Source organism: Passer domesticus, chromosome 10 (genome assembly GCF_036417665.1).
Source record: "Passer domesticus isolate bPasDom1 chromosome 10, bPasDom1.hap1, whole genome shotgun sequence".
In the NCBI taxonomy this organism is placed as follows: domain Eukaryota; kingdom Metazoa; phylum Chordata; class Aves; order Passeriformes; family Passeridae; genus Passer; species Passer domesticus.
The window spans coordinates 19,292,029-19,304,835 of record NC_087483.1 but is presented as its reverse complement, the minus strand read 5'-3'; the positions used below and the strand labels follow the sequence as shown (position 1 = coordinate 19,304,835).

General features: G+C 40.7%; 1 protein-coding gene across 8 annotated transcripts in view; it reads right to left on the bottom strand.

The window, feature by feature from the left end:
- PIKFYVE (phosphoinositide kinase, FYVE-type zinc finger containing) overlaps window positions 1-12,807 on the bottom strand; it is a 63,529-nt gene that overhangs the window by 23,808 nt on the left and 26,914 nt on the right. For all 8 annotated transcript variants that reach the window (XM_064434249.1, XM_064434252.1, XM_064434248.1 and 5 more), the window contains 8 exons: window positions 8,664-8,726; window positions 7,300-7,429; window positions 6,779-6,959; window positions 5,368-5,442; window positions 4,626-4,733; window positions 3,732-3,872; window positions 2,957-3,083; window positions 520-1,706 (listed from right to left, as the gene is read on the bottom strand). In XM_064434249.1, coding sequence (XP_064290319.1) covers window positions 520-1,706; window positions 2,957-3,083; window positions 3,732-3,872; window positions 4,626-4,733; window positions 5,368-5,442; window positions 6,779-6,959; window positions 7,300-7,429; window positions 8,664-8,726 — 2,012 coding nt within the window. The remainder of the gene's footprint in view (window positions 1-519; window positions 1,707-2,956; window positions 3,084-3,731; window positions 3,873-4,625; window positions 4,734-5,367; window positions 5,443-6,778; window positions 6,960-7,299; window positions 7,430-8,663; window positions 8,727-12,807) is intronic.

Sequence of the window (12,807 nt, the reverse complement as noted above, 5' to 3'; positions counted from 1 at the left end):
TCAAAGATTCCCTTCCCTCCATTATGTGATTCTCACTTTTCTTCAGACCACCCAAACTTTTACAATCAATCAATTACTTTAATGTAATTACAGCCTTCTGCTGTTTCCATTACATAAAGCCCTCTGACAATGAAAGTACGTTTCTACAAATAACCAAATAAACTGAGCTTTCTTGCTCCTTGTAAGAAACTTCTTAAGGTTTGCTCCCTCTTCATGGACTCATTTTCAGAAATCAGTTAGGTACAGCCCAATCAAACAGGCAAAACTGATTCTGGGCTGACTTTGTGCATTTCTCAAATTTTGCAGTCTCTTGTTCTGATTGATTGCAGAGCACTGCAATCTAAAATAGAGTTATGACCAAGTCAAAAAAACCCCAAAACTAAACCAAAAAAACCATAATCAAACAGAAAGAAACAGACAAAACCACATCCCCTCTGGTTTAATATGAGTCCCTACACCTTCTGTACACCATGAGAAACTGATGTAACTTGAATTTTGAGCAGCACAACTCAATCTTACCTTATGAGACCATGAGGATTCACTCTGAGGCAGTCCCTTCTCCTCCTCTTCAGTTCTGTTCCCAGTTTTTCCAGTAGGGACACTAGACATGTCCTTATTTTGGGCAAAAGGATCTGTGCTTTTCTGTAGTATCCTCCCTCCTCTGGCCCGATAGTCAGCCAGCATTCTGGCTAAGCTCTGGCTATCACGTAGATGTTCTGCTATTCTAGTGTTAACCAACTCATGGGAAGGTAAGATTTGGATAGCCTTGGCTTGGATACTCCCATTCCTCCCTTGCAGTCCAGAGAAATCCCGCAACAATTGCTTCTTCCTTCTGCTCTCCAACTCCTTGTACTCCTTATTGAGGAGAGGAGACCAATAAACTTGTTCGGGAAAGTATTCCCGGGCAGGGCATCTCATGCCTTTTTCAGTCAAAAGAAATGGTTCACGGAACATCAGCACTGGAGAAATGCAGAGAATGACATCTTTCAACTCCTGCTTAAATGCTGCAGAGTAAGTTTTGAGGCGATCCTCAGACGAAGTTACCTCTTCCGTGACATATAAACCAGTGTCATCCTGGAGAGGGTCTCTGAAGACTCTCATCTGACTCTTGGACTCCTGCAAATCATCTGCCTGTGGAAGAGGCTCCAGTGCCTGGTTATCCAGAGTGGCCAAGTGCTGGTCCATGCCATGGAGGGGCAGTGGGGATGTTTCAGGTATTGCATGAGGTACAGGGCTGAGCACTGCAAATGGTGACTCCGCTTTGTGGAGCTCTTGCTGCTTGGAGGACACCGTTTCCAGCTGACTGTTCTCTTGGTCACCTCTGTCAAACACCCCTCTTGGTTCAGGCACACTGACCTCATCAGAGGACACTGATTCAGAGATCACAGGCAGCTTTTCAGAGGATAATTCAATGTCTTTGACTGCTGTGCTGAAGTCCTCACCATTGAAGAGGTTCTGTTGTTCATTTTCATCTCCTGGCTCCTCAATAAGGGAGTGAAAGGAAGTGTTTTTGGTGAGAGTAGGGGGCATGGCAAACTCATCCATAAGAAATGAGATTTCCAGCTGGGAATGATAAGCCACACAGACCATGAAGATCAGGATCTCCTTCACACGAGCCAGCTCGTATTCTGCAGCACCACACAACTTGATAGTGCAACCCAGGTGCTGGGGACACCCTTCGAAGAACATCAGGGGTTTTGTCTGATCTAGAAATAAAACATGGAAGTTAGGATGAGAACTATAGTTAATCTGCTTTTAGATACCTCACACACCCAAGAGACTGTAAAGGAGACTAAGAGCAAGTAACATTGGTAGCTGCAGAAATTCATATTACTGTACTGAAATAACTTATTTTAGCAAGAAAAAAAAAAAAAAAACCAAAACCAACATTGGCTATAAATCTTCTCCTGATTTTATAAAACAAGCCATCATAAAGTGACGGCCATATGGAACATCCTGACCTAAACAGAGTATTATAAGACCACTGTAGACTCTGCATCAGTGGGCAAAAGAATCATTTCCCTTCCAGGCACATTTGCTCATCCTTACAACTCAAAAGGCTATGACACTCTGAGGGCAATTAAAGGCTGGAAGGGGCAATGAGGAAGTGCAAAGGAAATTGCTCAAGGACAGATTTGATTGTACTTGGAGCAACTTGGTCTAGGGGAAGATCTAGTTCCTGCCATGGCAGAAAAGTTAGAACTAAATGATTTTTAAGGCCCCTTCCAACCAAAACCTTTCTATGATTCTATGAAGAGATACAAAGACTGCATCTCCATGAAGATCTGCATCCACAGCATTTATGTGTGCCAGCACCACTGGTAACCTGTCAAGCAGCATTTCTTCCTTCCTTTGTAGACTCCTACTGCCTAAGGGAGTTACAGAGAAAAAGGAACCTTTCTTAAAGGTGCACAATAACTGGACATGGGGAAATGTGCACAACTGGCAACAAGGCAAATTTTGATTGGATTTGTTAAGGTAGGACCAGATAATCTTTTGAAGTCCCTTCCAACACACGCTGTTCTATGGTTCTCTTACTTCAATGCAGAAAAATTCTTTACAGTGCGGATGGCGCCTAGACAGACTACAAAATCTCTACTCTGAAATATTTTCAAGAGTTGGCTGACAAAACCCTAAGAAATCTGATGCAGCATTGAAATTATTCCTTCCTGTTCTGAACATGAAGTTGGACTAGACAAACTACAGCATGTGGGAAGAGAAAAAATAGCTTGGAAGAAAGAAATCAGTCTAATCAAAATCTATACAGTGTCTTTTCTTAATAATATCATACTTTTCTCTACAGGCAGTTCACTGTAGCTCCAAGAAGTAACAGAAATAAAATGAGTAGGATTATACATGATTACACAAGGAAGCCAACAGTTCAAATCTCTTTAAAAAGAAGCAAAGCATTCATCCTTTCACACACATAGGCTAAGGCACATCAAGTTTTACTCACCATTGGGCAACTGAAAAACTTGCATATAAAATTTATGACAGGTCCCCAGCTGTGGTTTGGTCAACAGTTGATCCATTGACATCACTAAGTCCCCCTGGGTCATTCGACTTACCCGGTCTAACACTTGCTGTAAAATTGGAAAGAACAGTAAGAATCTACAATGCAAAGAGGACACTGGCGTCCTTGTCTTGCCCTTAACAAACCAAAAAACACCAGTGCAATCTATAAAATCTCTCACTGAGATGCAAATTCTCAGTTGAACCCAGTCACACAAACCCACATCCACAATACACAAGAATCTTAGAAACAGAGCTGGATAAATAATTCTGGTGAGATTGTACCCTGCCTAGAACTTCTCACTTGACTAGATCCAGATACCTCCAGGAGGTGCAGTGCAGTCAGCATAATGCTGGCTCTGCCAGGAGCTCAGCCAGCTCCCACAGCTACTCTGTTTGGCAGTCTGTACCCTGCCTCACAGGGACAGAGGCTCTCTGGAAATAGCTGAGGACCCACACATAAGTTGCTATAAATGGATATCAAAGTCAACTAGAACTAAACCAGGGTACAAGGACCCATCAAACAAAGACACAGCACAATAGCTGTGAAGACCTAAGGAAAAAGTAACTCTCCAGATTCACCTGTCTTACCTTCTTGGAAGAGAACGTGGTTAGAGAAGAAAATAAGACAACTCTTGGCTATCTCCAGGGAGTTTGTTACAAGGAGTCATTAGAAATCTACCACGAGGCCAAGTCTAACTCTGATCAGAAATGCTCACCGGCTTGACGTTGATGACCAGAGTGATACCATGCTCTAAGAGCATGTCCTGGGCAATTCTGGACACAGTCTTCTCAACAAGGACCAAATTGGGCTGGACATCAACTATCCGCTGTACGTAGTTCTTCAAGAACTCCCTTTCCTGCAGACAGGAACAAAGTATAGCAGTTTATTTTCCATCTGGAAAATAAACCCACTTTAATGCTCAATATTCCTTTTCATTTCATTTATATACTGTCCTTTCCTATTAAACAGGGAAAAGAGCTATCCAGAAAACACCATCAGTAGTCCATTGTGAACATTTTCCTACTCCCACAGCACAACACTAGTCTATCAGTAATATTTTATAAACATTTCAGAAAGAATAGGTCTGTGTACTTCAGAGTTTTCATATTTAAGGCACATCCCTACTCAGAGGGGCAGGGCACCTGTTCCAAAGTGACATTTTCTAGTTCATCACTCCATTAGGTTGGTGGTTGTTCCATTTTTTCAAGCCTGACAAAAAATAACATGGGTGTGACCTAACCCTAACCTACATTAACTTTTCAAATATTTCTTCACACACCTAAACCTTATCTAGCTCTAATACTGTATAAGGAATGCACAGTTCAGAAGGTCTCAATAAAAACAAGTTTTCTAAAATGCTACATTGTGAGAATCAAAAGCTCACATGTTCTCAGGACATGTAACTTGAGGACAAAAACCCTCAGTGTAAGGCTACAAGTTTACACTATATTTACTGCAGCAGCTCTCGTAGCCAGCTTACTAGGAGAGGAAAGCTCTTTCTTTTCTGTGCAATCTCACTCATTCAACTTCACCTTACACACTGAAAAAATGTGCACTGGTCATGGTTTTGTTGGCATTATTTTAACCAAGAACAAAAGCATATGCTCACCTGAAGTACTATAGGCTCTATGCAGGTAAACTTTGTTTCTTCTCGATAGAGGTACTCAATTGAGCATTTTAGCAGAAGAATTCTGGGATTTTTTAAGCAAGAGTTCATCTAAAAAAGACACAAAAATAGTTACAACAAAAATACAAATACCCAGAGAGGAAGAAGTATAAAAGAAAAAGAGACAGACTTCCCATGACTGGTCCCTGCTACCCTCACCTCCCTTTAAAGTGTCCCAGCTATCCCCCACTTCAGACCCAACTACACATTCTTCCTTCTTCTGAAGTTGTTACACCCAGCTGTTAAAATTTCACAGGTACTCTCCATAAGCAAGCAATGCTAGAGAGGATTTCCAGTGCCTGCTAAGGGCCCCAAAGTCTTGATTCATGCAGCTCACTTCTATCTTGCCCTCCTTCCTTAAAGACCCATTTTACTACACTTTTGCAAGTCAGAACCACAAATGCCTTTTTCTGCCTAAAAGTTGGGATAATTATTAGATGCCTCATGCTGTGGTAGGGATGGAAAGTTTTTCTATACATGCATGAGGAGAGTTTCTCCCCCAAAATCTCTGGGCCAGAAAACAAAACAGCTTGGAAAATAAATGCTTTAAAAGCCATTCTTTTTGGGGGCTCAAAGCAGAGAAAGCTCACAAGGTGGTGAGAGAAGCTTCCTGGCACAAAAAGCAAGTCAGAGCACCCTTGTTTCCACAGCATACATTACAGTAAGATTAATCAAGCTGCATTACCTTTTTGTGTGCAACATTCTTAGTGCAAACAAATCCATTCACCACCATGGAGTCAAATTTCTTTCCACCAGGGATCTAACACAGCAAAGAATATTTTTAGAACTGTCATCCACTCCCACATCTTGTAGTGCAGTAAAGCTAATACACAGAATACCTATTGTAGGTGATGTACAAACTTCAGCTACACCCACAATTATCAGATGAAAGATCAGATACAGTCATGCTGGACACAAGTCTTTCCCTTTAAAGCCTGACAAACTTAAGACAACATGAAAACTAATACTGAGTTCTAGGATTTCTACACCCCTCCCAAGAGATGCTTATTTGTTAAATGAGTATACTTCAGCACATGACAAGGGAACCTAATTTGGATAGGCCATGAGAAGCATACAGCTTTGCACATGCCATTTCTATTAACAACAAAAAAATGTAAGCAAAGGGGGGAAAAATATAAAAGAAAGAAAGAAAAATCAAAAAACCCTCTTCCCACCAATTGAACACATTAAACAGTTGACTGGTGTGCCTGCAGTCACAGGCAATCCCAGGCATAATAAACATCATTAAGCAGGTTTCTGAATAACACGTTTCAGAGGACATTCATATTACCAGCACGTGAAAATAGCAGACAGCTATGATGAGCTTTCACCTCTGAACAACTGCTCTTTGAACTGGAGTTTCAGGAGAAGCAGGAACAAGTGCTGCCTGAAGAGACACCACAGAACTACTACCAGAATCATAAGGTTCTCCTCAAATCTCATATGGCTTTCAAACAAGAGTACTGCTGAGGTGAATTTGGCCAAAGAAAACTAAGCCCAAATCTTCAGTCCTCAGTCACACTAACTCCTTGGATGTTATTTTCACATCAGACTCTCAGAAGGAAGTTTCCACGCTCGAACTCCAGACTTACAGCTCAACAGTGTCAACACTGGGCCATCTGGCAGAACTGGATACACCATTCCATAACAATTAAGTTTTGCTCTTGAAGAAAGTCATCGTACTTGGCGTGGGAGGAGTTGAATGCTCCATAATGGATAGGTACAGGGAAACAGATTGCTGCACCATGTCCTGCAAGCTACTTATCCAGCACTTGGTATATCTCCAATTCAAGAGCAAAACAAGCAGAAACCAAAAAATGAACCAAGTAACTACAGAGGTGCTACTCTTTGCTACCTTCTGCAGCCTACAGTCTGAAAGAAGAGGTCAGCCCCAGCACATTAAAGCACTTTTCACAGCATGCCAAATTCCCTCTGTGCTACTTTTTCCAGGACCCCACCTTATCCAAAGGCCAAGTCATTCAATTACAGTACTGAATATGCTGGGGGCAGTGGAAAGGGGACTATTCTCTTCAAACAAGGTGTACTACCAACAGCTGCACCCTTTTGTTTCCCTACATCCACTGCTTGAAACTTACTTTTTTGATGTGGACAAACTGGCGGATATCCATGTCATCATCTCTCTTCTTGACATCTGGCCGTACCGTCTGAACTACCTGGCAGACCACGGGTACAATAATATCCCTCCAGGACAGTGACAGGGACTCATTGTATAGAAGCTGCTGAAGCAGTGCCATCATGTGGTTGTGATTAGCAGACCTATAAAAAAGGCAAAATAAATTTCTCATTATAAAATATAAAAATACAGTGCAGTGATTAGCTGAAGTAAATTTCTTAACATTTACAATGCAGAAGTCTTCTGAAGGAACAGCTACCAAGAATGTTCTACAGTCAGCTTTGGTCCTGTACTCTATATATAAACATCACAAGATTAAAAAAAAACCAAGCAAAATACATGTAAAAATGCTGCGTTCTTAATGCAAATTATTTCCTTGTATTGCCTACTGTAGCTCAAGCTTCACTGAAAGTTGATGGAATAGAGGGGCTTCAGAAATTGTTATTCAAGATATGCAAATTCCTTTCTCTACATGTTTCTTACAGCAGCCTTTCCATGGCTTGTTTCTCCCCATTCTCTTCTCTCAGCAGATCCAGATTGCTGTGGTGCCAGCCTAGGGGTGTGAATAAGAGCTCTTTGGACTTCTCCTCCACCCTCCTGTTGAATAACGACTCTGCAAGACACAAACAAATGTTGTAAATGTAAGGTCACAGTTGAATGCTTGTGTCTTTCTGAAAGGCTGCTTCAAAAAGGAAAGTATTTACTAGAGACGTAAGTCCTACTAAGTACTGAGTTTAAGGTAGATGTCATGGTCCTCAGTTTGAGGAGGACTGACACTTTCAATTACTATACTGTGTAGTAACTCCTTAGAACTGTTCTCTGTTTTGCAGTACCAAAATTAGAGGTTACTTCAGCACAGTCCGTGCTTTGAAAGAGTTACTAGGTAATTTCCTGCACGGTTATTATGATATTATAGAGGCAAATTATAAACTTCCACACTGACATAATGGCTGACTATATTATAAGTCATTTATACTAGTAGTGTATAAATGTTCATCAAGAAAGTATGTAAGCCTTCGGAGATGAAACTTAAAACTCCTCACTGTTAAGCAAAATCTTTAGACAATAGCAATCCAAGGAGGACTACTGAAGAAAAAGTCTCCTAAAAAACAACAATTAACTTCTTCCAGATGCTCCACGTACAAAATTAGCTGTGTAGAAGATTAATAGAAGTTACATTGATTTCCCCTTTCCTTCTGCAAAAGCTCAGTTAAAAACCAAACACCAATTTAATCCAAGATTTTATTTTGCAGGCTAGACAGACACTGGGGTTTCTCCCTTATTTCCTCCTCTTACAAGGGCACCAAAATCAATAGCATTAACTGGGAAGAAAAAAAAAGCCCACAAGTGCATCCGGCCCCCATACTGGAAAGCACGTGGGTTTACAAACTCATAAATGCATGTAATGGCCTTTCATTTCAGAAGTAGTGATGACAAGAAACCCAGAAAGATTTAAGAGAAGAAGCTTTAAGCTACTCTGTAGAAGCAGTGCAATTAATTGTGTCACATCTTCATTTGTTTGCACACAAGTTAAAAATCAGTTACATAAATTTGTTGGTGGAGAAACTGTGAACAAACTTGCCACTTACACTCATTTTTTAAAAAAAGTAAAAGTTTTACTTTAGTCTTTTTGAATGCAGGAATCTGAAAAGTAAAAGAAATTTAAGCTTGAAAGTGCATTCAAAAAAAGTCCATACAGTTTATACATCTGTTTTGCCATAAATAAGTTCAGATTTACTGTTGAGTAAATATTTTGAAAGGTTCAGTGCTCTCTTTAAGGAGTATCAAGGAATTTCCATCATTACATTAAAAAGCACACAACAGCAGCATTTGAAGTTTTTCCTTACCTTTAATAAAAGCGTCACTTATAGAGAACATCTGCTGCCCTCCGTTTTCAGGATTCAAGTACTCTGAAAGAAGAGAGAAGAGGGATATAGGTGGAGACCAAAAAAAGACAGGTTACACTGGTGTGGCCATATAATTACAATGTACACGCCCACACCAGAAGAAGCAGCATTACTCATCCAAGTGTTTAGTCACCAATTTAGCAATAGCTTGGTGAGTGGTTAAGACAAGAATATCCTCTCATTCTTGTTCTATCAAAAAAATCTACGATGACAAGAAAACAGTGCTTATTAATGTGAAGAAACAAAACAAACAAAGTGGACATGAGCCAAGACTGAACTAAGAGTGCACTTTTCCAACTGACACAGACCGCCCTTTTCTAGGCCTGAATACAAATGTGTTCAGATGTGAGCAGACACTATGGGAATGGCCTCCTCATTCAGGTCTAAAAATATAGCTTCAGAAACCATTTTGGTCACCCACTCCATTGAACCATCTCAGAGTGAGGGAGAGATCAGTCATAAGGTTTATCATATACAGTGCAAAAATAAGAAGACAGCCTCTGCCTTTCAAGAGCTGAAAGTCTGAAGTCCAGAACAGTTCAAAGTGTTTTGAGGAATCCATGCTGACAGAGATGGACTCCCAGAACCAAAGCAGAGCAAGAGACAGATCATTTTACACATTGGAAATACAGTTAGAGAGTGGTGCTAATAATGCCAAGGTTTTGGATTCAACCCCTGTATGCACCATTCACCTAAAAAGTTGGATTTGATGGGTCCCTTCCAACTCAGAATTCTGTGATATCTGTGAAATAGGATGAAGCTCCACCTGCTACTCTTATTTAGCTTGCAAGATCTTAATCTTTCATGCTGATTGGTTACAAAAGTTTGTTTTCTCCAGAAGCCATTACTTGTTGTGCCTTTAGTTGGCTCCTCACTTACACAAAAAGGGATTCTACAATGAGAAAACAAGAGCAGTAGTCCAACTGCTTATACAGCACAACTATCTGAAGCCCCAAGCCAAGCCTTTATCGTCTTTCCTGACAATGCTCCAGACCCATCACAAACAGAACATGAAGCCAGGTTGCTTTCAGACACCAACAGAAAGCAACAGAAAACTGACAGGACATAAACAATCACAAGGCTCTGAGCAGCAGCACTCAGGAGACAGTTTTCATGCCACAATTTTAAATATCTGAGTTTGTTTGCAAATAGATACTCAATAGAGGATAAGTGTACCCAAGAGAAGTTAGAAGCCTCCTTTGCAGATTCCTGGTTATTTGAGATTCCTTTCATCGCTTGCTTAGTTTAAGAGTTCAGCATTACAATAAACTACTGCTTGATAAAAGCTGGCCCACCCTCAGCATTCACTCACTCACTGACTATCTAGAGAAAGTCATGTCATGCTCTACCTACACAAGAGCATGTATACTACACCTCCATCCCTCTCCATCTTGCAACAGCCTCAGGGCATCAGCTCTTACTGTACACACACTTAAATCAGGTCTGGCACAGACCCCTGACTGGCACAGCCAAAGCACAAGTTATGCCCAGCTGAAACCTAACCTTAGTAATGCTTTGGACAAAGACACAGGTAGCACCTCCAAGTCACCTCTAGATTTTTAATGATCTAGGTTCATTCATCTAGGTCCTTTTAAGGTCCCTTACAACCCAAGTGACTCTATTATTCTTTTCAATACAACTTCAGCTCCCACAACCTCACTGCTGATTGGTTCCCAGGGCAAGTTCCTGACAAGGTAAGGTACCCTACCCCTTCTCAGCCCAGACAGATAACACACTCATAAGTGTGAGTCTGAGATGGTTTAGGGTGCCTAACACGCACATTTCTTACCTCACGTCATCCCTATATGCATCATGCTCCAGAAAATGAGGAAGGGGCATAGGAAAATGTTCCTGTAGCTTATTTTATAACCTGAAAACCCAAGCACCTTCCCAAAAGAAGAACCAAAACGGCTCCTGGCAACAGCACACTGAACCTTGGCAAGCAACACTAAAAAGGAACTGCATATGGTTACTCAAATCATCTTCTCTTTCCCCCTCCTAAACACTTTCAAGCATCAAAAATACCCAAAATATCTGGTACCATGATCAAGGATATCTGTCTGGAAAGATGTTTATAAAATAGAATTTCACGTATTGTTAACTGTAACTCTTCAAAAAGAGCAACTTAACCCCACATATAAAATTGATCATGTAATCTCTTCTCCCAGTTTAAATGCAGAAAATAATCTTACTTTGTTTCCCCTTCTGATACATACTATGTCTTTAGGCAGATGATACTATAAATGAGTCACTATACTCAGCTAACTTAGAGTCACCCGAATTTCATGGAAACACACCAGACCTTAGTCAGCCTGTAACACCACAAGTTCTGCCATTAGAGTATATACAAACCACTCTGTGCTAAATCACAGCTGGTGGATACATCACGGCCCTTGCTTCAAAGCAGCTGACCTCTGTGACTCTGGGACATTGCATATCCCTTAATCATTAGAGAAACCCATGAATTGCTTAGATCAAAGCTGACCTGAACTTCCAGCACTTGATGTTTTCTATTGTCAGTCCTCCCCACAATGCAATTACTGGGATTTACACAGTCCTAAGGAAACTAAATTACAGCTTCAAAAGGAAGGTGGGATCTTCGGTTTCACTTCATTATTTCAAAGGAAGTCAAGTCACTGTCACCCACTCTAAGGACAAGAAACAACTCCAACACAATCAAGCTAAATAAGTGGGTCCACAACAGTCATAGGGAAGTTACTGATGCTGACAGTGGCAAACACCTCATGTCACTGATTAACTATAGAACTCTGTCCTTAAAATAACCACCCATTTTACACAAACGCTTATCTATCTAGTTTTGGCTAATCACTGTGATATTCTGGCATCTTTTCTTGAATATAGCCAGGATAATCAGAAAAACAAGGTGAAAATCTTCATATTAACTTTATTATATAAAGCCTCTGACTTTAATATTTACAGGATGAAGTTTTAGTAGTCACGTATTTCACTACCCTAAGCACTGCAGCATTCACTGTAGGGTTTTGTCCCTCCTCTTTACCTACAAAGTTTCAGTCTGTCTATTGCCAAGAAGTGTTTCTTGCTATTCAAGGTATTGTCATTCATTTTAATTTGTTGCTCCATGGTTAGGTCTTTTCTCTAGAGAGTCTCATGCCAGGAATTATAAACACAAACAAAATAAAGAAGGTTCACTAACTTATCTGCATTTACAGATATAGATTTTTGATAAAGCTGCAGGATACCTATCTATCCACAGTGCACTTCCATGACAATTCCACCCTATCCACTTCTGGGCCTATTACTGGTACTATCTCCTCAAGGGAAATCCATTCTCTTGGAAGAAATTGTTGCCAGCTTTCTACTGCCAATTACACTCCTACAGAATAACCTGGTTTTGGGAACATATACCAAACACCAGCAGAGATTCACCAAAGACAGAGCGCTGCCAGCATACACAATTCAAAGGCAGAAGTCTCTCTTTTCAGTCTCCTCACCACATGCCTTTTCCACTGATCTTCTCTGAGCTCTCCACTATTAAAAACTTTCTCACAAGAGCTTTCTCACAAGAGCTCTGGCTCTGAGCAGCCTTGATTTGCTCAACAGTTTCCAAGAGTGAGAGGCCCTCTTACATTTCCCTTTCATAATGTACTGCTCCTTGTATAAAGAGATAAAGAGTGAAATATATCTGAAACCAGACAAACACCCTACAAGTCCTTTAACATTTGGCAGAGCCAAACTGACTATTGCCTGCTTTACTGTCATCACACACTGGTAAAGAAACCTGCTACAGCTGCAAATTCATTGGATACTGCAGCACACCTGGGCCTGTTTCAAGCACACTTAATCGGGCACCCTTCCTTCCTAAAAGGAATTCTTTGGTATATCTCTCTCTCCTCAGCTTTCCTTCCTGTAGATGCATTAGCTTTTCATTTGATTAGGGCATCAGCTGGAAACAAACTGAAAGGAACCAGTAATGAGCAGGTGTCAGTAGTGCTGACAACCCATTCCCAATTTTCGATCATCTGACATCAATTGAAACTTTTGAAACTGTTCTTCTTCTCTCTTTGGCAGAAAACAAGCAACTAGAATTCCTTCCTTCTAGGCA